A 21,875-nucleotide genomic window follows, 5' to 3' on the forward strand; every position below is an offset into this window, starting at 1 on the left:
TTATTCAGCCCGAATCCAAACTAAATACCGCTAAATACATAAAAAAATATTTTTTAAAGCCAACTGATTTGGTGTTTCGTCCATAACATGAAAAACGCGGGAAATTTTAACTGTATTTTAGATGTGAAAATAAATCCTCTGCACAAAATAACATTTTCACACAATAAAAATACAATTATTCCCTCATCCTTATGGTTCTTCACACAAAAAGATATAAAAGTATCCGGTAACAGGTGTGTAATTTTGGGGGTAGAGGTATCGGTTGAAGAGGATTGGGCTGTAGTATTCATATCTTTCCAGCAGGAAGTTGTATTTGCTCACTCCCATCAGCGTTTCAACGCAAGGGTACCGGAAGGCGGACGGCGCCGTGTTGAAGAAAGAGTCGTGCAGAATTTGGCGGCTGCGACACCACACCTCGTGCGTCTGGTTGATCGACTCCGTGTCGCCGGTTGGCACCGTCGTACCAGGGTCCCCTATTTATTCCAAATCAAACATTTTTTCCCGCCAAAACAATTTGAGAGCTGCGTCAGAGCTGGCTGGATTTGAGAAAGATGTAATGGGGTCTCTGCAAGTGCTCAAATAACCAGCTCTCACGCATGCGCACTTATTATTTTGGCGGGAAAAGTTCGCACGTGTAGCGCTGCAGTTTTTGTTAGGAAAAAATGAATATTAACTAATTTGACCCTCAAGAATCGATTGGTGTGCTCAGAAATTTCCAAATTTCGTCTAAGATGGTTTTTAAAAGAAGAAAGGGAATTTTCACCGGTTATTGTGTTGGTCAGTTTCAACTGCGCAACGCTCGAAGGCTCGTAGATTTTGAACCCACGTTCACAGCATATTTTGTACACATTAACGGGATTCTGGAATATATATAGAAATTCTGGATATATGTGTCAAATGTATAAAATAATAAACGTTTATACAATCGCTCCAGAAAGATCGACATTTCCGACGTAATACGTCCTGTTCAGCAATGTTTTCATGGATCCATATTTGTCTTTTCAAAAATATGTGAACGCATGACTTTAATAAAATATTCATGAAAAATTACCAGATAAAGTTGAAGAATTGTACAGCAAATCTTTGGCCGTTTGCTGTATCGAAAAATTATTATATACGCCGTATTAAGAATTAATTTTCTATTTACATTTATTTCGCATGGAGTAGAATTTGACATCCAACAAAATTTGCGTAACGGAATACACGGCGTCGGAGGCAAAACCTATAGAATATTTAAAAAGAATTTCTGAAAATCTCAAGGAGAATCTTATAGGTTCGCCAAGATGTTTTGAAACCCCCCAATCTCTTTTGCTACCTGGGTTGCGAATGTTCCATCGTTATTGTTTATTTTGACTATATCGGAGACTAAACTTGGCACCTTTTCCTGGCCACATTTGTAATTCTCGTAGGCAGTCGAACATTCATCGTCATTTTCTATAAAATATTATACTGGGATTGGTTTTTAAACAGTATAAATGATTGTTACTCATATCTTTGCACTCGTCGTAAGCACCAAATCCTTGCTGCAGTTTTGCGGGATCCTCTTGAGATACGAATTCTATCTGGCGGAGCATTGCAATGCTATCCAATCCATTGAAGTCGAACTTAAAATATAAAAACGAAATATTAAGAATAAATTTTAATCAGTTTAATAACTGAAATAAAACTCCCAGCCCTACAAATGATTGAATACTATACCAATCCATTTTCCACTCCAATGCATTTCAAAAAGCACTAAATAATATAACGTTTGGTCAAATAAAAAAGCTTCAAACTTATATAATAACGACCTTCTGATTAATAGAGATGTTTGACGTAAGAAATTGGCTCGCGTTCAAGAGCATGTCGATTTGTTCTGGGGGAACAAAATTAATTAATTTTCAACAAACACAAATCCCGATTAAAACCATTCGAAACATCCCAAATTTCTGCACATTCGGTCTGCGTGGCCTTCTGGCTGGTCGCCTTCTTCCTCACTTCGCAGAGAAAATCTTTCTTCTCGGCGCAGTTGGCGGAGGCGAGCAGCACGGATCCGTTTCTAACCTCGAGATAAACACAATTTAAACCGTCTTTCGGATGTCCAGCCTTCCATTTCAGCTCAGGGTTGATGAAATTCTTGCTCAGGGAACACCATCGGAAGGTGGAAGGACAGCCCTGGTCCGTCCCTGAAAGCCAGAAGTCTCCAAGTATGTACGCTGGAAACCCTTTAGCTAAAATAAAACCAGAATGTCAATAAAAGTTTTTAATTGACACTTTGGCCACATACTCTGGACATTTTTGAAAAGCAACTCGCTTTTCCCGCCGACTCCATTGACATCAGGGTCAAGCTGACCTGGCAGCACCAATCCCATGCATTTTCCCAGCTCGACTTAAAGTTAAATAATTTTACAAGGTTTCGTATTTCAGGTTCAAATACATCAGTTGAAATGATTGTAAAGTAATTTACCGGTTTAGTTGTAAAAGTTAAAATGTTCCTGCCACACCCATCGTACCAGTTGCCGTACGAAAATATTTCTAGAGGTTTATATGTATCAAAATACTCAATATAAATATTTTTTCGTTAGAAATACCAAGAAGCTCATTATTAGCATTGAAGAGCGTTTGCTATGTATTTTATTTTAATATTATTTTAGTATAAAATCATTAAATAAAGCGAGATTCCTACATTTCGCTTGCATTCAATCGGACACGAAGCAACACATGGTTTTGGGGTTGTACTTCTAGGACCCTGAAGGAATATTTAATCAAATTTACAAAAATTAACTTATTAATTAATCCACCTTGCAAGCGAATATGTATTTATTTGTGCAGTTTCTATCGGTCATGATGGTGCCTGTGGAATTCAAAACGAAGCGGAAGTGGACGCAGCTCTCGTTGCTGCCCGCGTTGTCCGGCTGTCCCTTTTCCCAAACCAAATCGCCGGCGAGAACGGACGGCCCGCTGGGTTTGCACCAAGAAAACTGATTCGGAGGAGCGCCTTTCCACGTGCCGGAAGTCCAGTAATTATAATTTGCTTTCCAGTTTGCTACAAATGCAAATTTCGTAAGGGAAAATTGCACCATATTGCATCAGACTTGTAGTAAAGTTTAGAGAAAACATTTTAAGGGCAATTTGCTCTGCCAAATTGTCAATGCTGAGCGTCTCCATTCCCAAAGCGCAGCAACGGAGGTAGTTGGACTGCCAGGTCATCTACCCAAATGTATTTAAGACAAAAATTAAGGGTTAGTTTTTATAAAAACCGGCTTGTTTCCCAGGAGATAAGTGTAGTTGCCAATCCCGATCCAAATTCCGTAGGAAGTTTTATCTAAATGATATGCAAATTCCTAAAATATAATCCAGAGTGTGATATTTCTGTATACTTAATAAATTTCCAGTCGGGTCAAACAAGGAAACCTTTTAAAAAGTTTAATTGAAAAGTTTTCCAAGAATAAATGAACACACATCTTTATCGCATAATTTCGGGCAGTCGACGTTGAACTGGCAGATGAAGCGCAGCGCTTCGTCACATCTTTTTAAAATCATCCCGCTTTCTGCTGCAGCGTTGACGACTGCCAGACAGCTTTCGGTGGAAGAAGGGGCTTTGGTGGTTGGAAGGAAATAATTGGGCGCTGAAAGAAGGGTTTGCAACACTTTGAACCCAGTTGAACACCACCCGAAAATCTCGCCACAGCTTGGATTGTCGTTTCCCTTTGTGCCACTCGTCCAAAACGTTCCATCTGGAAATTAAATTGAATTTTCTTTTTTTATACATGCAGTAAATGAAAATGTGCGAAAACCTTGCAAACCGCTGAGACAGGTCAGTTCTTCGATCGAGGTAACGGTCAGGAGAGACATGTCCATCGCTTTGCACCGCAGTCCTGCTTCATTTCTCGACATCTTTTGAATACAACAATTTAAAAAAGGCCTCGTTAGCATCTTGAAATTTCTACTTTAGCTGTCGAAACGTAATATTGCCTGTTGCCACACTTTGTAGACTTTAGAATTGAGCCATCAGCTATAGAAACACAAAATTAACCCTTTTGTTGCACTGATAAATATTGATGCTATATGAATACTCTGAGATGGTTTTGATGTTGGATTAGCCTATGGAGAAAATCTTGCATTCAACAAGAATTAAAGAATAAATATTTTCGGTCACCAATAAGAATTCATCAAAATCCTTGCACGGCAATAAGCATGGGATAGGCTAAATTATTTTTTAATTAATATTTTGCCGCAAATTAAATATTGAACTATGTCAATATAATACCGTCGTGCTTGTAGTTGTTGTTGAAGTCTTGGTTGTTGTAATTGTTGTCGTGATGGTTGAAGACGTTGGAGCAGGATTTAATGCCAAAGTGGTTGTTCCAATTGGCGGCACACTTGGTGGTAAAGTTATTGAAACTGGCAAATTGCTAAATGATGAGGTCTTTAAAGTTGAAGTTATTCCTGAAGCTGGATTATTTCCTTGAATGGTGACGTCAGTAGGCGCATTTATAGTCATACCTTTAGATGATGTGATGCTGACTGCGTTATTTTCTGTAGAAATCGCGCTCGAATCTTGAGAATCTTGAGCTGCTGTTTCCAACATTTGAACCAAATATTATAAAATTTTCATTTTTCACTACTTACTCGTCATTTCACTGTTTGCAGCAGCACTTTCCCCGTTTGTAATGGCAGAACTTCCTGTCGCAATGGCCGCATTTTCCAGAACCGTGGTTGGTATCGCACCGTCGTCGTCAGTCACAGGAAGCGTAGGTGGGAAAGTTTGAGTAGTCGTTTTGTATTTTGTCCCGTTTTTAGTAGCTTTTCCCATGCACTTTTTGAAGCCGCAACACCTGATTACATTTTGTCTTCGAAGTGTTTTCACGAGACGTATTTTCACACGACCTTTTAAACATATATCTGTTCATTAAAATGAATACATAATAGGATAGGAGTTTAATTTTGAGGGCTTTTTAAAAACATGAAATATTTTTATGTTACCGATTAGACCAAAATCTTTGCTTCATTATTTATCCTAAAATTATTGTGATTACCCGCATTATTGCCGCTGATTCGCACCGCCTTAATTATCTGCTTCTTCAATTAAACAAATTTAAATAACGAAAGTAGGTTCGTTTTATTAAACATTTAAATATAAATTGACTTACTTGTTCAGCTTGCGAGATGGTGATTGCAATCAAGATGACCGATAAAAGGATAATTGAACAGATGGAAGTCATAATTGCTAAAAAGAACCAAAAAGGCTGGACATGGACCACACTCTGATATCTACATCACTGCTTGCACAGGAGCAAAATAAAAAGCTAGATAGGTGCGAGTGTTTTGCTCTGGCTTTCGTGCTCTGTATTCTAAATATCCTGTTCGGCGAGACTGCACTTCCGGCATGACATATGGGAAAAATGATTTTGCGCTCACAAATAGTCAGAAATTTTGTAAAACTTCATCATCATAGTTAAAAATTTCAGCTTACCGACTAAAATAAAAAAAAATGCATAAGCAGGTCAGGAACTTAAAGAGCGTCTTTGATTAATAAGTTTCTAAGCCCACCAATCGATTCTTGAGGGTCGAATTAGACAAAGTGGATGTTTTTCAGACCTAAACGTCCAGCGAGACAAAGAACTTTTTTCCCGCCACAATAATATGAATGCGAGGAGTGCGCATGCGTCAGAGCTGGTTTGGGCACTTGCAGAGAGACCGCAGCTGTAGGAATGACTTATTTGTCAGATCCAGCCAGCTCTCACGCATGCGCAGATCTCGCATTCATTTTTTTTGGCGGGAAAAATGATCGCTGCAAACGTTTTAGTTGCAAAAATATCCACTTTACATAATTCAACCCTCAAGAATCGATTGGTGTGCTCAGAAAATTGTAGCTTTTTATATAACACTACAGATAATTGTTTTTTATTTCCCTACTTTTTCACTGACCAATTAAAATTCATTATTTATTTTTAAAGTATATTTTGCGTAACAGGATTATTGAACTTATATAGATGAAAAATAAATCTTTCGCGCGTTTCATTACAATAAAAATATATATTATGCAAAACATTTATTCGCAAAGATGTGTATAATGTAAATTTTTGCTCATTGTCAGTCCACAGTTGGATTCTGCGACTGATGCAGTGCCGATGAAAATTGGCGCATCAGTTGCGCCGCTTCCTGCCGCCATGCTGGCCGTATTTTTCTCTGACGTAGCAGTTGCTGGCGTGCTGTTGATGTTCATGTCCTTTGAAAAGCACAGCTGGATAGTTGATTTTTTGTTGAAAGCAATTTTTTAAAAAGCATTATTGCCCGATTACAAAAAAAATTAAGGCCAAAATTTTTAAAAGGGTAAACAAACACAATCAGGGCCTTGGGGCGGACTACGGCACGGAATTTAAAAATATCGGTTGATACTGGGCGATATATTGATGTTTCCATATCCTTTAACACGACGCGATATCGAAGTATCGCCCAGTATCGACAGATATTTTTTAAAAATGCTTGCCGTGATCCATCCCCTTATCTACGTCTACAACAATGGTATTGCATTAATTTTGGAATCGAATTGGTGAATAAAGTGAATAAAGATAAATTAAGGTGTGCTTGCATGGCTTGTTACCGACGTTTCTTTAATTAGCGTCGTAAGGATTTAAACAAAACTATAAATAATCACTATATCATGCTGCTTAAATTATGTATTTTTATTTTTTACCATCACTATCAACCACTTCACAAAATAATTCAGGTTTAAAAAAATTTATACAGTTCAGCGGGGGCCATAGATTTGCGATAAAATTAGTTCGCACTATAAGCAGAAGCAAGATGGCGTCTGAATGTGGGAAACAAAAAGCCGTACGAGTGTCAAGAGTTTGTTTTTACGATCGAAAAGACGCAATTAGTACAAATTAGGTCACAATATTGAGCAAAACTTGCTTTCTTTCGCGCATTTTCAGGTGACATTTTATCGCGCCATTCTGCTCCACCGCGCGATGGTACAATTTTTCAAACTCTATTTTGTTGTGAGGAAAACCCTTGCACAAATCAACATGTTCAAACAATTTGAAGAGGTAAAAATACAATTTTTGCCTCAACCTTATGGTTCTTCACACAAAAAGATAAGAAAGTAATTGGTAACAGGTGTGTAATTTTTGGGGTAGAGGAATCGGTTGTAGAGAATAGGGCTGGAGTATTTATATCTTTGCAGCAGGAAGTTGTTTTTGTTCACTCCCATCAACATTTCATCGACGCAAGGGTACCGGAAGGCGGACGGCCCAGTGTTGAAGAAAGAGTCGGGCAGAATTTGGCGGCTGCGACACCACATTTCGTGCGTCTGGTTGATCGACTCCGTGTCGCCGGTCGGCACAGTTAAAGTACTTTTCCCTATTTTCAAATCATAGAGACCGTGTTTGACGGAGTTTCTGAGCCCACCAATCGATTCCTGAGGGTCGAATTAGTTAGAATTGATGTTTTTGCCGTTAAAAAAGTGCAGCGCGACGTAAGAACTTTTTTCCCGCCAAAATAATATGAATGCAAGAAGTGCGCATGCGTGAGAGCTGGCTGGATCTGACAAAGAAGTCATTCGTACAGGCGGTGCTCAAACCAGCTCTCACGCATGCGCACTTCTCGCATTCATTTTGTTTTGGCGGGAAAAAAGTTCTTACGTCGCGCTGCTCTTTTTTAACGGAAAAAACATCCACTTTACCTAATTCGACCCTCAGGAATCGATTGGTGAGCTCAGAAACTTCGTAAAACACGGTCTTGAAATGAAAAGAAATTGAATTTTTTTACCGGTTATTTGACTGGTCAGTTTCATCTGCGCAATGCTCGAAGGCTCGTACATTTTGAACCCGCGTTCACAACATATTTTGTACACATTAACGGGGTTCTAGAACAATAGAAATGCCGGAATCTTAACAAATATGATAAATTTAATAAACGTGTTTACAATCCTTCCACCTTGATCGACATTTCCGACGTAGTAAGTCCTGTTCTGCATTGTTTTCAGGTATCCAAATTTGTCTTTTCAAAAATGTAAACGCGAGACTTTAATTAAGATTCATGAAAAATTACCAGACAATTGTGGAGAATCGTACAGCAAATCTTTGACCGTTTGCTGTATAAAAAAATTATTCCTGCACACAAAAATTATTTTATATAAAATCTATACATTTATTTCACATCGAGTAGAATTCGACATCCAACAGAAGTGGCGCAACGGAGCACACGTCGTCGGAGGCAAAAGCTACACATTAAAATATTTAAAGAATTGTTGAAAATCTTAGATGTTCTAACGCTTGATCCATTGCCAAATTTTGTGGTTGCTGGTGGATTCGTCGTAGTTGTAGTTGAAGTTGTTAATGTGGTAGTTTCTGAATTGATCTGCTCTGTCAAAAGTGTAGGCGTTGAAGTAACTGTTGAGTCAGTTGACAATGAAGGGATGAAGGTCGTGACTGTCGTGAGCGAAGAGGTTTCAGATTCCGCCGTCGTGTCACTGATGACATCATCAAGTGGGGAGGAAAAGGTCAGTTCAACCGGCGAAGGGGATGTTTCGGCTTCATTCGTATTAATTATTTGATCAGCAGCAGTTGAAGTGCTTTTAAAATCTTGAATGTAAAAGGAATTAATTTAAAGGTGAGAGGGTAAATTAATAATATAGTTAAAAGCTTTACAGAAAATTCATCAGTTGCATAAGCTCTTAATGTTCGAAGCCGCCAATAGATGGCGCCACCGTATACATTCGTAATAAATTTAGTTTTAAGTCATTTATGCTGGGATTTCAGACTCAAACCTTCTACTGTGCATTCTTCACTTAATTTTCTTTCTTTTGACGCGCTGAAAACCAAAATCGGTTTAGCCAATCGCAGTAGAATCGTGAAAAAGCTATTTTTTGAAATTTCAAATCTTTTCGAACGTTTCTGTGGCGAATGGATGGACTCTGATTTTGGTTTTCAGCACTTCAAAAGAAAGCATATAAAATTAAGAATGCGCGGTAGCTAGATTGAGTCTGAAATCGCAGCGGAAGTGCCTTAAAATCGAAAGTCTACGGTGGCGCCATCCGTTGGCGGCTTTGAACACTAAGGGTTTATACAACTGGTCAATTTTGATCTTTATTTTAATCGAGAATGCTTTGTTTTAAAGCAATCCAAGTCGCGAACGAAGAGGACACCATAGTTTTATTAATAATTCAATTTCAAATATTTTTTAATGAAATTTAATAATTTATTTTATAGAGGACCGTATTTATTCGCAAGATGAATAAAATTCAAATTATTTTACTCGGTTCAGAGTTTGATTGTGCAACAACCGATGAAGTGCCGATGGAAATTGGCGCATCAGTTGCTCCGCCGCTTCCTGCCGCCATGCTGGCCGCATTTTTCTCTGACGTAGTGGTTGCTGGCGTGCTGCTGATGTTCATATCCTTGGAAAAGTATAGCTCGAAAGTGCGCGTTATTACAACATTTGATAAATTAATTTTCAATATACTTGGGTGTGATACATAGTCGATTATATATAAAAGTGAATAGAAAACACCCAGCAAGAAAGTGGATATCCGAGGATATCCGCCCACTGACATCCTCCAGATATCCATGGGATATACCAGAGGATATCCAATTTCTTGCTGGGACTGTATATGAAAATTGCTTGCTTGCCTGGCTTTTTAGCGGTGTCCCTTTAATTATCGTCGTCGTCGTCGCATCCACCGTCGGCGTCGGCAGGCACTTAAATCCACTACAACACTTGATGATATATTTCCTCCGCAACGTCTTTGACACGTGAATTGCGATTGGACCAGAATTTCCTTTTTTCACAATGATCTTCACTTGGGGCTTCACGTCATTCAATTGTTTCACACGATTCAAAGACAAGTAAAAAAATAATTACGTACTTGTTTTTGTGCGTGTGCAACGGTGGTAAAAATAATTACTAAAACACTGCTCCAGTATAAGCAGAGAGAGCACTGCATTCTCGTCGAAATTCAGTTTGAAAACTGAACTGAAAAATCGAGTTGAGCTCTCGCATCTGCTGCTGAATTGATGGAATTGATGACTAGCTCGAATCGCTTCACTGATCTCATTTTCCTGTTCATAAACAGCGGAAAAAATTCACATACGCTCGCTAGGCATGCGAAAAACGTCTGCAGAATTTTTGCTCTATGCAACCTGCATGACTGCATGAATAATGTCGACTGCTTTTCAGTCTCATATCTGTTCATAAAATTTAGATCAGGGGCGTTAGTTGAGATATCATTCTGAAACTTTCATTAAACAACCTAGTTTTTCACCCTGAACAACGTTCCTTACGCTGAAAAGGTTGAAAGACAAACGTCAAGAACACATTTTGCAAAATTTTCAGAGAAATCGATATTTTAAAAAAAGTCGATTTCTCAGTGTCCTGTTTACTTCAACGCACTGTCGGAATCAAAATTGAACCACCGAAGGTTGATTCCGACCCTCAGGTTCATACCCTGACATGGCCCTGAGGGTCAGATTGAGAAAAAATGCCCAAAATTGTCGAGTTTGGTGTGATTTGACCAATCAGAGCCCAAATTTTGCTATCAATATTTTTCACAGCACAGTTTGGACCAAATGAAACACATTATAAGTTCTCTTTTTATACCAAACGATTTATTTATTTCTAATTTCCAATACAACTTGTCAAGAAGAAATTATTCAGCACAAAACCAAACAAACATGAAACCAACAAGTCTCTCTATTTTTTGTCCAATAGACTCTCGCATAAAAAGATAAAAAGCCGCTTACTAAGTAAACTCTATTTCACAAAAAAACGATTTTCTTGTGGTTATTGTCCAATCGAGGATATCTTTTCGCCTACCCACACCGAGATTTTTTTTGAAACGCCAGAAAATTTTGTCCCTATAAAGCTGCAGATTTCACAAAACAATAAACGTTTAGAAAATTTCATACAATTTTTCAAACTGTTAATATCTTGTCTTGTGTTTTGTGCATAACAAGAAAAATTCCAACTTATGTATTTTCAATGTGAATAAATTTCCTTGCACAAATTAACACTCTCAAATAATTGAAAGAGGTAAAGATAAATCATTCCCACAAAACTATGGTTCTTCACACAAAAAAATATAAAAGTATCCGGATACAGGGGTGTAGTTTTGGGGGTAGATGAATCGGTTGAAGAGCATTGTGCTGGAGTATTTATATCTTTGCAGCAGGAAGTTGTTTTTGTTCACTCCCAGCATCATTTCAGCGCAAGGGTACCGGAAGGCGGAAGGCCCAGTGTTGAAGAAAGAGTCGGGCAGAATTTGGCGGCTGCGACACCACATCTCGTGCGTCTGGTTGATCGAATCCGTGTCGCCGGTCGGCACGGTTAAACTCGTTGATCCTGTTTTCAAATCGTTTTAATTCCTCGAGACCGTCTTTGACGAAGTTTCTGAGCCCACAAATCGATTCCTGAGGGTCGAATTAGGTAAATTGGAAATTTGACCAAACAAAAAAGTCCAGCGCTGCGTGCAAACTTTTTTTTCCCACCAAAACAATATGAATGCCAGAACTATACGCATGCATCAGAGCTGGCTGGATGTAACAAGAAGTCATTCGTACAGGTGGTCTCTCTGCAAAAGTGCTCAAAACCAGCGCACCTCTCGCAAATACGTTCATATTGTTTTGGCGGGAAAAAAAGGTTCGCACGTCTCGCTGCACTTTTTCGAGGGAAAAAACTTGCACTTTACCTAATTCAACCCTCAGGAAGCGATTGGTGTGCTCAGAAACGTCGTCAAAGACGCTCTTTAAATGAAGAAATGGATTTTTTTACCGGTTATTTGACTGGTCAGTTTCATCTGCGCAATGCTCGAAGGCTCGTACAATTTGAACCCGCGCTCACAACATATTTTGTACACTTCAATTGGATTCTAGAATATAGAAATGCTGGAAGTTTGACAAATATGATAAAAGAATAAACGTGTTTACAATCTTTCCACCCTTATCGACATTTCCGACGTAATACGTCCTGTTCAACATTGTTTTCAGGAATCCAAATTTGTCTTTTCAAAAATATAAACGCAAGACTTTAATCAAGATTAATGAAAAATTACCAGATAATTGTGGAGAATCGTACAGCAAATCTCTGGCCGTTTGCTGTATCGAAAAAATTATTATACATATTTGTACATAAATTTATAGATACATTTAATTCGCACGGAGTAGAATTTGACATCCAACAAAAGTTGCGCAACGGAACACACGGCGTCGGAGGCAAAAGCTGTATGGAATTATTTAAAGAATTTCTGAAAAACCAAAAATCTTAATATAGGATCTAACGAATGTTCCATTGTCAAAGTTTAATTTGATTATGTCGGAGACTATACTTGGCGCCTTTTCCTGGCCACATCTGTATGTCTCGTGGGCAGTCACGCACTCATCGTCATATTCTTTAAAATAAATACATAGGATTGATTTTTAAAAAGTATAAATGATTGTTACTTATATCTTTGCACTCGTCGTAAGCAACAAATCCTTGCTGCAGTTTTACAGGATCCTCTTGAGATACGAATTCTATCTGGCGGAGCATTGCAATGCTAACCAATGCATTGTAGTCGAACTTTAATTATAAAAATGAAAGTGAGAATTAAAATTTAAACAGTGCTTCGGGGCAAATCAGACTGAATTTATTAAGTTACTGAAAAATTCCCAGCCCTAGAAATGATTGAATACTTTACCAATCCGACTTCAACTCCAATGCATTTCAAAAAGCACTGTAAATAAAAGATTATGCATAAAGGTCAAATAAAAAAAGGTTAAAGACCGTTTTTGACGAAGCTTTAGAGCACTACGATCGTTTCTTGAGGGTCGAATTAGGTAAAGTGGATCAATTTTTCCAACCGAAAAGTGCAGCGCGACGTGCGAACTTTTTCCCGCCAAAACAAAATGAATGCGAGAAGTGCGCATGCGTGAGAGCTGGATGGACGTGACATAATTCGTACAGGGGGTCTCTCTGCAAATGCTCAAACTAGCTCTCACGCGTGCACATTACTTGCATTTAGGTGCATATTGTTTTGGCGGGAAAAAGGTTCGCACGTCGCGCTGCACTTTTTTAACGGAAAAAACATCCATTTTACCTAATTCGACCCTCAGGAATCGATTGGTGGGCTCAAAAACTTCGTCAAAGACACTCTTTAACAGTTATAGAATAACGAACCTTCATATTAATGGAGATGTTTGCCGTAAGAAATTGGCTCGCTTGCAAGAGAATGTCAATTTGCTCTAGACGAGAAAATGAATTAATTTTCAACAACCACGCAATTAAAAGAGTTCGAACCAGGTGTAATATCCCAAGTCTCAGCGCATTCGGTCTGCATGGCCCTTTGGATGGTGTTTTTCTTGCGCATCTCGCACAAAAAGTCTTTTTCCTCCGTGCAATTCGCGGTGACCAACAACACGGATGCGTTCCTAACTTCGAGATAAACGCAATGTAAACCTGTTTGAGGGTGTCCGGCCTTCCACTTGAGCTCAGCGTCCACAAATCCGCGGTCAAGAGAGCACCACCTGAAGTTGGAATCGCATCCCAGATCCGTTCCAGAAATCCAGAAATCGCCTAAGGTCGCTGGAGAAAATTCTTGAAGCCACAAATTGTATTATTTAAAAATTCAGCAAATTAAACTAAATAATTTAACACTTGTGACGATTTTTGAGAAGCAGCTTAATTTTCCTGCCGTCTCCATCGAGGCCAGGGTCAGACCGATTTTGCAGCAATTGTCTCGGGCAGTGGACCAGTTTGACTTGAATAACGGGAATTGAAGAGAGTTAAAAATTAATTTAAATTTACCGGGGTTTTTGTGTAGGTCAAAATGCTGCGACCGCACCCGTCGTACCAGTTTCCATACGAGAAAAAGTCTTCGAAGACTTGGTAAATTATTTGATATTGATTTTAAACCTCTTTTATACCATTCAGTTCAGTTCCAGTTGAGTCAAAAAGCGAGGCCTACATTGAATTCCATGTTTTCTCATTTTGACTGCAATTAAAATTAATATCTTTTTACGTCCCGAGTGCAGTTACTCGTGGGACAGGTCGCGATGCACAGGGGCGGTGGAGTGGTGGTTATTTTAGTTATTTCCCTCTGAAAAATTAAATTTCTGATTCAAATTGAAACCTATTATTTCTTGAAATTCACCTCGCAAGCAAAAATGAGGAGGTTAGAACAATTTCTATCCGTCAAGATGGATTTGCTGGTGTTGAAATTAAACCGGAAGTGCGTGCAGGTCTCGTTCCCGCCTTTGTTGTCGGGTTGTCCGCGCTCCCAGGTCAGGTCCTGGGCGAAGAGGGCGGGCCCAGCGGACGTGCACCACGACCAACGTATCAATGGCGAACCCTTTCGCGTCCCAGACGTCCAGTAGTTGAAATTCGCCTTCCAATTATCTAAAGAAATGATTAAGAAAGAGAATTCCTGGAAGAGAGTAAAAACTTTTAAAAGATACCCGCACAGAAAAATATGTTCCAAAGTTAACCCTGGGCTATACCATCTTCACCAAAGATTAACCGCCAGGAATGACTTTTTTATGTCCCAAAGTTAACTAATGTCACGCTTTTTCTTGTTCAAGGTTAACCTTTTTGGTTAATCAGAAAAAATATTCCTGGAATAACCCAGGAATATCCTTGGAGAAGAATTATTTTCTGCCTCTTGGATTAACCCTGGGTTATTCTTGGAACAATATTTTGGTTAACCTTTCGATTATTCTTTGAACAACTTTAAGCGTGACATAAGTTATCCCTGGATTATTTTTTTAAGTTAACCCTAGATTGTTCCTAGAGAATAACCCTGGAATATTATTTATTTTATTTTTATTTTTTTGCTTTTATTTAGGATTGTCGATTTAAATAGCAAAAACTTTAATCTTTATTACTTAAAATATAGCATAATTTATTTTTATCCAAACAATTACATACATATTACGAAAAATTATGGAAAAATTACAGTTTCCGCCGGGCTACACAACTCGCCAGTTCCTGCAAGACTCCCATAATACTTTTATGTTGGATTCTCATAAGAACTGGCGAGATGTGACAATGAAGTCCGGCGGAAACTGAAATTTTTCCATGTACAAAATTTTCTAACACGCCGGTATCGTTTATCTTGAGGCCTAACTCAAAACTGAGGATCGCGGCAGCCGTTGGCAAATAAGCGTCCGACGCGTCCTTGTCCAGCCGATCCAGGCAATCCGTCCGAACCGCCGGCTGTCCGATTGTCCTTCACTATCACTTTTGGCGTCTAGCGATGTCCGATGTCCGTTAAAACCGTTAAAACACTTTGAACTTAAACTTTGAACGGCCGTTGACGACTCGCTTGCGCTTGACTCTTTCGTTAGACTAGGGAAGAGAGCGAAGCAGGAATTATGGAAGTGGAAGTCGCCTGCTTGTTCTTGCCTGTCTGTCCTGCTGCCCGTCGCCCCCTCCCCCGCTCCATAACACAGGCAGGCAGAAGGCATTCCATGCAAGCGCGTGCATGCTTGTGCAGCCGCCGCTACCGCGCGCAGAATAAAATCGTCCTTTTAACCCTTTTTTGTCCTTCGTCATGACCAGATCTGTATTTAGATTTGCCCGTTTGTCGTTATATTTAACTAGGAAAATTTATTTGGCTTTAGTGATAGTAAATAAGTTAAGCAAAGTTTCAACTTTTGACTCTGGGGCTTCATAAATTTTAGTTAAATAATCAAAAAATTGTTTGGTCGTAATATTTTAATTAAATACTACATCCAAAAATTATAAATAAATATTTGCGAGAATATTTTTTGCGCGTACAAGTTTGATAAATCTATAAAAACGTGGAATGCGTGTATTTAATTTTTAATAATTAAGAACCGCTCGAAAAATCTGGGGAAGTAGTTAATTATTCTAGTGGGCATCTTGAAGAAATATTCCTGGAATATTCATTTGGTTAATTTTTTAGGTTAACCCTTGAATGATCCAAAAGAATATTTCTGGAATATTCATAAGATTAACTTTTTAGGTTAACCCTTGAATGATCCAAAAGAATATTTCTGGAACATTTAATAAGATTAATTTTTTGGGTTAACCCTGGAATGATCCAAAAGAATATTCCTGGAATATTTATGCATGGTTAATACAATTTTCACTGCCAGGAATATTCTAGGGATATTCCTGATGATTAATTTTTAGGGTGAACTTTAAATAATCTGTGGCTAACCTGGAATAATCGTGGAATAATCTTGGATTAATTTTTCGGATTAATCTTTTCGGATAAAAATCGAATAGCCCAAGATTATTCCGGATATTTTTGGAATATAATTTTCTGTGCGGGTATGGTCAGGTTGGTCAGGCCAAACTGCTCGGCTGCGTTCTCAATGTTCAGAGGTTCCATTCCCAAAGCGCAGCATTGTTTGTAATTATTTAACCATGTCATCTGATAAATTAATTAATAAATTTTAAAGATTTGACATTTTCTTTCGTTTATACCGGTTTGTTTCCCAAGAGATACGTGTAATTACCGGTATTGATCCAAACACCGTATGAAGTTTTATCTAAAACATTAAATATTTCAATTTTCTTGAGTTCTAATCGAATCCTGAGAATTGAAATAGGTGGGGGAAATAATTATTTCGAGTTTAAAATGTTCTGCGACGTGCGAGCAACGGCGCAAAGCAAAACGTGAGATTTGCTTCGCGCCTTACAAACCTGTTTTCGATCTAAATAACCTAAATTATTATATTCACCCCAGCAAATTCGACCCTCAGGAATCGATTGCAGGAACAAAATTGAACAAAAATTACTTATCAAGTTTCCAGCGGCGTCAAATAAGGAATCCTTCAGGATAAAGATCAATATTTAATCCGACTTAGATTATAATTTAACTCACATTCTTGGTGCACAAATTCGGACAGTCAACGGTATACACACAGATGTACTGCAGAGAATCATTGCAATTTTTGTGCACCATTCCACTGCTCCCGCTCCCGCCGGAGTTGACGAAAGCGAGACAGCGTTCTTGGGTGGTAGGGGCGGTCGTGGTCGGCAGCCAGAATTTCGGAGATGAAATTAACTCGGAAGAAACGTTCTCGCCCGTCGAGCACCACGCGTACTGTTTTTCCAAATCGCAATTTAAGTCTTCGCTGGAGCCGCTTGTCCAGTAGGTGCTTGAAGCGTTCAAAGAGCTCAGGCAGTCTAGTGCCTCGAGGCTGGGAACGGACAAAAGCGTCATGTTCATCGCCTTGCACTGAAGTGCGGCTTCGTTTCTCGTAGCCTTGAGTTGTTCTTTTATTTAACTGTTTTTGCAGATGATTCAAGATTCACTCACAGTCACGTTTGATACGTAATAAAGGGTATTTTTGCTGCAGTTATTCCCGTTTTGCATGAATCCTTCCGCTGTATAAAAATAAATTTTTAATTTTTCGGTTAAACATCGTCTTTGACGAAGTTTTTGAGCACACCAATCGATTCTTGAGGGTCAAATTAGGTAAAGTTAATGTTTTTTCCGTTAAAAAAGTGCAGCGCGACGTGCGAACTTTTTTCCCGCCAAAACAATTTGAATGCGAGAAGTACGCATGCGTCAGAGCAGGTTTGAGCACTTGCAGAGAGAGCGCCTGTACGAATGACTTCTTTTTCAGATCCAGCCAGCTCTCACGCAAGCGCACTTCTCACAAAAAGATTCATATTGTTTTGGCGGGAAAAAAGTTCGCACGTCGCGCTGCACTTCTTGGTCGGGAAAAAATATCAAATTTACCTAATTCGAACCTGGAGAATCGATTGATGTGCTCAAAAACTTCGTCAAAGACGATCTTTTAAGAATAAATTAAAAAATTGCATACTTGAAGCCGGTTTTGGAGTAGGATTTTTCTGGAAATGGATATTTTTTTAATATTTAAATCCGATGGTTTTTAATTTTATAACCTTTTGATACGAGTTATAAGCTGTACAGTTCAATTTGCATGGAATGGGCTGCAAAAAATTAATTAATTTAATCTTCCGTCCAAGTTGTGCACCAACCTTGGTTGTTGTTGTGGTTGTAGTTGTTGTGGTACTGATTGAAGTTGTTGTTGCTACTCCTGTTGTGGTCGAGGTTCTTACTGAGGTTGTTGAACTCGTTGATTGTTCGAGTATTGAGACAGTATTTTTTATTGAAGTGAGCTCTGTCACAACAACGGTATTTTTTGTTGGAGGATCCAATACTGAGACAGTTATTGCTGTTGATGAAGTTATTAGAGAAGTTTCTGAAGTTAATATGGCGGAGGTTGAAGACGTATCCGTTGTCCCTGTTGAGGTGGTTGTCTCTGTTACTGGCTCGGTTGTCATGTAGACACTGGTTTCAGTGGTTTCCCCTTCGGAAGTGGTGACCTCTGTCTCTGGAAAAGTGGCCGCGTCAGAGAGCAAGGAGGTTATTGGAATCGTTGGCGTCTCCTTTATTATAATTGTCGGTTTTAATTGAAGAAAGTATAGAAAAATCTTGGAAATTAATACTTGGCTTTCCTTGCTGTTCATTGGAGACGAAGATGTTTTGCTTTTTGTCGCGTTTTTCTTCGGCATACATCTTTTCAAACCGCAACATTTGACGATGATTCTTCTCCGCTGCACTTTTCGCACGATAATTTTGATGGGAACTATAGAAGCCTAAGTTTTTTCAATAAATTATAAAAATTTCGAAAAATTACCAGAATTTAAACCGATATTGCGGTTCATTTTAACCACGCCGATTTTGTTAGGCTATAGGAAATTACTCATGCGTGAAATAATAAATTTTTCTTTAAATTAGACTCACTGATCGATGTTTGGCTTCTTCGGTCGATAAAACCAACGTCAAAAAGAGACTCCAGCAGTAGATATTCATCGCTTTCGGCTTGTCAACAGGCGCAGTGACTGGTTTACATTTTCAGTTCCATCGCCATGATTCAGTGACGCAAATCAACATCCTGCTCGGCGAGTTGTGAGCAATGGTAAAAATTTTAAAAATTAATAATATTAAAGCAACAACCACAACTCTCAGCAATGCAAATAATTTTTTCAAATTAAATAAAAATCAATTTTATACAGAAATTATATAATCTTAAAATCATACCCTTGAATAATTTGACTGACGTATAATTTTTGTATCTTAATGTATTTAATATTAAAATATAGTTGTGTGCTCCCAGCAAATCAAAACAGAAATGAGATTTCAAAAATTAAAATTTTGCCTCTCTGCTGACGAAGAGCAGAGTGGAAAATTTTATTATAAAAATGAGGACACGCAAATTGCGATTCAAGGAAAATAATGCCTATGAAATTTCTGAAAATTAAACAGGAAGCACCGCTGACGCACATGGAAAAACGAACGAATGCCGCAGCAACCAGCGCTCAGCAGAGCGTAAAATTCAATCAGAAACTAGCAGGCACTCATTCCAATCGATTTTATAAAACTTCCATGCGTATTAAACTATGTAAAATTATTTTAATAAGGGCTGTGAGATATAGCAAATAAAACTAATTGATTTTTCACCGTCATAAGGGAGAAAAAAAAACTTTAAAAGTTCATTAAAAAAATAAAACAGGATTTATTTTAAATAATTATATTATACATTAATTTTAATTAAAAAGTGTTATCTTCAATAAAAAAAACATCCCATGCATCGTTCCAGCTCAATTTGAAGTAAATTGAGCTACGCCGGGACATCTGACAATTTAAAAAAAAATATCTTCAACCTCATTAGCCTAGACATCACCAAAAATGTTTTAGACTATCGATATATATCGTCTGAAAAAATACCGATGTTAAAATATCGTCCTATATAACCCATGTTAAGCCACAATAAAACATCGATAAAAATCGATAAATATCGTCAGAAAAAGTATCAATATTAAAAATCGATTTTTATTTGGCCATGTCTACATTAGCCATTTTCGGCGAGTGTCAAATTGTGCAGTCAAAAATTTCCTTTAGATGAATTCCTTGACGTTTGGAGTTACTCAATAGTTGAATGTTTCGCAGCTTTCAAAAGGCAATTTTCATATTCAATTAGGTCGACCAGCAAGAATTCCACAATTTTCCGCTGTTCAATATTCGCTGCTGAACTAGGCAGTGGAAATTGTTGGAAAAATAATTATCTCTGAAACCGCGCATACGTCAACCGTTGCAGGATGCAGGCTCCGGTAGAGCGTGAAAAATTCACAGAGCTATACGATATGAGCACACACTGCGCGTGCGTGATCAATCGCCTGCGCTTTTATTCTGCTTCTGTTAAAGCAGACATATGGACACGCGGCTCTAGTCAACAAAATTCTTTTTAGCAACAATGGCTTCCATCCGTGCAATCATCCTCTTGGCACTTATGATTGTTGTGATCAGCCTCTCGCAAGCAAAACAAGTGAGTGACGTTTTTTTCTCAATAATATGTGTATTTGAACACTGTAAAATTAATTAGGAAAAGAAGAAGATCATTAAGGCAGTGCGGATCAACGGAAATTCTGGTAAATTTAATTGATTATTAAAATTAAAACCCTAAAACTGACACGCAGTGGCCAAAAATGTTAATTTGGTTTAATTTAGTTATACATATATGTTTTAATAGATTAAATGATACTGTTTAAGGTCCTATTAAAATATATCTGCGGAAGAATGTTCGAAGGAAAAATATAATCAAGTGTTGCGGCTTCAAGAAATGCATGGGCAAAGCTAAAAACGGGACCAAACCCAAAAACATTTCTAATTATTCCCCATCTACGCTCTCTGCGAATGATGACGATGTGCTGGCGACCACGATTCTGGAAAAAGCGGCCATTGCGACAGGAAGTTCTACTGACGCAAACGAGGAAAATGCGGCAGAAAATAGTGAAACGAGTGAGTAGAAATGAAAAATTAATAACATTTTATTAAAATATGGGAAACAGCAGCTCAAGATTATCAAGATACGAGCGGGAATCCTCAAGAAAACGCAGTCAGCAGCACTTTTCAAGGGACAAATAATGCGCCTACTGACGTCACAACATTAATGAGTGACGTCACCAATCAAGGGAACATTCCAGACGGTGCTGAAACGACAGCGGCGGCAGGAGCTGATTTATCCTCAACTGGTGGCGCCAATGCCGACCCGTTAACGGCAGGATCTGCGGGAAATTCTTTGTCCGTGTCTTCATCCTCAGGAGGAATAGCAAATACGCCAGGACCAACACCGCCAATCCCGTCAAGCACAACAAAATTATCTTTGAATTTACCATCAGGAATAACTTCAACTCTATTGCCCTCATCCCTTAACAATTTGCCAGCTTCAATAACTTTACCAAGTGTGCCGCCAGTTGGAACAACAACTTTAGCATTAAACCCTGCTCCAACGTCTTCAACCATCACGACAACAACAATCACAACAACCACAGTAAATTGGGCGCTTTTATTATAATTAATTTGAGTAAAATAAAATGAAAAATAAAAATTTAGCCTATCCCATGTCGATTGCCGTGTAAAGATTTTGACGACTTCTTATTGGTAATGCAAATTTGATTTAAATATCTCTGATTGTGTTCAATTTTCTATATAGGCTACTCCAACATCAAAACCATCTCCTAGTACATCAAACCTCTATCATTTTAAACAAAAATATAATTTGCATTTTAGCGGATGGCTCAATTCTAAAATCTGCAAAGTGTGGCAACAGGCAATATTACGTTTCAACAGCTAAAGTAGAGATTTCTAGATAGGGGCGACCATTTTTATTTCATTTTTTTAATCTCAAAGGTGACGAGAAATGAAGCAGGACTGCGGTGCAAAGCGATGGACATGTCCCTCCTGACCGTTCCTTCTGTTGAGGAACTGACCTGTCTCAGCAGTTTGCAAGGTTTCGACTCATTTTTGTTTCCTGAATTTTAAATTTTCGATTTAAATTCAAGCCGGGACATTTTGGACGAGTGGTTCGAAGGGAAATCCAAGCTGTGACGAGAGTTTCGGGTGGTGTTCAACG

General features: G+C 38.4%; 4 protein-coding genes and 1 long non-coding RNA gene across 5 annotated transcripts; 1 reads left to right on the top strand and 4 right to left on the bottom strand.

Annotated features, from left to right (window-relative positions):
- Positions 1-73: 73 nt before the first annotated feature.
- LOC135947816 (uncharacterized) lies at positions 74-2,697 on the bottom strand. The gene is made up of 14 exons (XM_065496769.1): positions 2,666-2,697; positions 2,571-2,604; positions 2,447-2,514; positions 2,267-2,368; positions 1,908-2,210; positions 1,791-1,855; positions 1,699-1,734; positions 1,487-1,604; positions 1,316-1,434; positions 1,148-1,222; positions 1,052-1,094; positions 924-997; positions 764-860; positions 74-473 (listed from the first exon to the last, which is right to left on the bottom strand). The coding sequence occupies exons 4-14, from the start codon at positions 2,349-2,351 to the stop codon at positions 190-192; spliced, it is 1,299 nt and encodes a 432-aa protein (XP_065352841.1). The 5' UTR covers positions 2,352-2,368; positions 2,447-2,514; positions 2,571-2,604; positions 2,666-2,697; the 3' UTR covers positions 74-189.
- Positions 2,698-3,529: 832 nt separating this feature from the next.
- LOC135947817 (uncharacterized) lies at positions 3,530-4,862 on the bottom strand. Its single transcript, XM_065496770.1, has 7 exons — positions 4,612-4,862; positions 4,486-4,557; positions 4,250-4,434; positions 4,139-4,186; positions 4,056-4,083; positions 3,930-3,994; positions 3,530-3,876 (listed from the first exon to the last, which is right to left on the bottom strand). Exons 1-7 carry the CDS (start codon positions 4,793-4,795, stop codon positions 3,724-3,726), a joined length of 735 nt encoding a protein of 244 aa, XP_065352842.1. The 5' UTR covers positions 4,796-4,862; the 3' UTR covers positions 3,530-3,723.
- A 1,880-nt stretch (positions 4,863-6,742) lies between these two features.
- LOC135934256 (uncharacterized) lies at positions 6,743-8,548 on the bottom strand. The gene is made up of 6 exons (XM_065475858.1): positions 8,260-8,548; positions 8,135-8,209; positions 8,038-8,080; positions 7,913-7,986; positions 7,756-7,852; positions 6,743-7,347 (listed from the first exon to the last, which is right to left on the bottom strand). The coding sequence occupies exons 2-6, from the start codon at positions 8,162-8,164 to the stop codon at positions 7,061-7,063; spliced, it is 531 nt and encodes a 176-aa protein (XP_065331930.1). The 5' UTR covers positions 8,165-8,209; positions 8,260-8,548; the 3' UTR covers positions 6,743-7,060.
- A 2,493-nt stretch (positions 8,549-11,041) lies between these two features.
- On the bottom strand, positions 11,042-17,152 carry LOC135943114 (uncharacterized). Its single transcript, XM_065489528.1, has 12 exons — positions 16,811-17,152; positions 16,265-16,357; positions 14,111-14,380; positions 13,979-14,056; positions 13,884-13,920; positions 13,765-13,832; positions 13,615-13,717; positions 13,258-13,554; positions 13,138-13,202; positions 12,423-12,540; positions 12,308-12,370; positions 11,042-11,325 (listed from the first exon to the last, which is right to left on the bottom strand). The coding sequence occupies exons 1-12, from the start codon at positions 17,150-17,152 to the stop codon at positions 11,042-11,044; spliced, it is 1,818 nt and encodes a 605-aa protein (XP_065345600.1).
- Positions 17,153-21,338: 4,186 nt separating this feature from the next.
- Positions 21,339-21,599, top strand: LOC135945655 (uncharacterized). Its single transcript, XR_010575451.1, has 3 exons — positions 21,339-21,403; positions 21,456-21,483; positions 21,533-21,599. It is a non-coding gene; the product is annotated as an uncharacterized LOC135945655 (long non-coding RNA).
- Positions 21,600-21,875: the final 276 nt, after the last annotated feature.

The sequence above is a fragment of the Cloeon dipterum genome, chromosome 1 (assembly GCF_949628265.1).
Source record: "Cloeon dipterum chromosome 1, ieCloDipt1.1, whole genome shotgun sequence".
Taxonomy (NCBI): Eukaryota; Metazoa; Arthropoda; class Insecta; order Ephemeroptera; family Baetidae; genus Cloeon; species Cloeon dipterum.

What these genes read in the sequence shown, in the direction of transcription:
- LOC135947816 (XM_065496769.1), bottom strand. Translation starts at nt 2,351, where the DNA reads ATGGGATTGGTGCTGCCAGGTCAGCTTGACCCTGATGTCAATGGAGTC. An exon ending in ACATCTCTATTAATCAGAAG is followed by an intron (nt 1,735 to 1,790) that starts GTCGTTATTATA and finishes TATATTATTTAG; the next exon opens with TGCTTTTTGAAATGCATTGG. An exon ending in ACTGACCAACACAATAACCG is followed by an intron (nt 474 to 763) that starts GTGAAAATTCCC and finishes TGGAATAAATAG; the next exon opens with GGGACCCTGGTACGACGGTG.
- LOC135947817 (XM_065496770.1), bottom strand. Translation starts at nt 4,795, where the DNA reads ATGGGAAAAGCTACTAAAAACGGGACAAAATACAAAACGACTACTCAA. An exon ending in TGCAAACAGTGAAATGACGA is followed by an intron (nt 4,558 to 4,611) that starts GTAAGTAGTGAA and finishes TGTTGGAAACAG; the next exon opens with CAGCTCAAGATTCTCAAGAT. An exon ending in ATTTTGATGAATTCTTATTG is followed by an intron (nt 4,084 to 4,138) that starts GTGACCGAAAAT and finishes TTTTCTCCATAG; the next exon opens with GCTAATCCAACATCAAAACC.
- LOC135934256 (XM_065475858.1), bottom strand. Translation starts at nt 8,164, where the DNA reads ATGTCGAATTCTACTCGATGTGAAATAAAT. An exon ending in CGATTCTCCACAATTGTCTG is followed by an intron (nt 7,987 to 8,037) that starts GTAATTTTTCAT and finishes ATTTTTGAAAAG; the next exon opens with ACAAATTTGGATACCTGAAA. An exon ending in TCGATCAAGGTGGAAGGATT is followed by an intron (nt 7,853 to 7,912) that starts GTAAACACGTTT and finishes CTATTGTTCTAG; the next exon opens with AACCCCGTTAATGTGTACAA.
- LOC135943114 (XM_065489528.1), bottom strand. Translation starts at nt 17,152, where the DNA reads ATGACGCTTTTGTCCGTTCCCAGCCTCGAGGCACTAGACTGCCTGAGC. An exon ending in TGACCTACACAAAAACCCCG is followed by an intron (nt 13,718 to 13,764) that starts GTAAATTTAAAT and finishes CCGTTATTCAAG; the next exon opens with TCAAACTGGTCCACTGCCCG. An exon ending in GACTTGGGATATTACACCTG is followed by an intron (nt 13,203 to 13,257) that starts GTTCGAACTCTT and finishes TTTCTCGTCTAG; the next exon opens with AGCAAATTGACATTCTCTTG.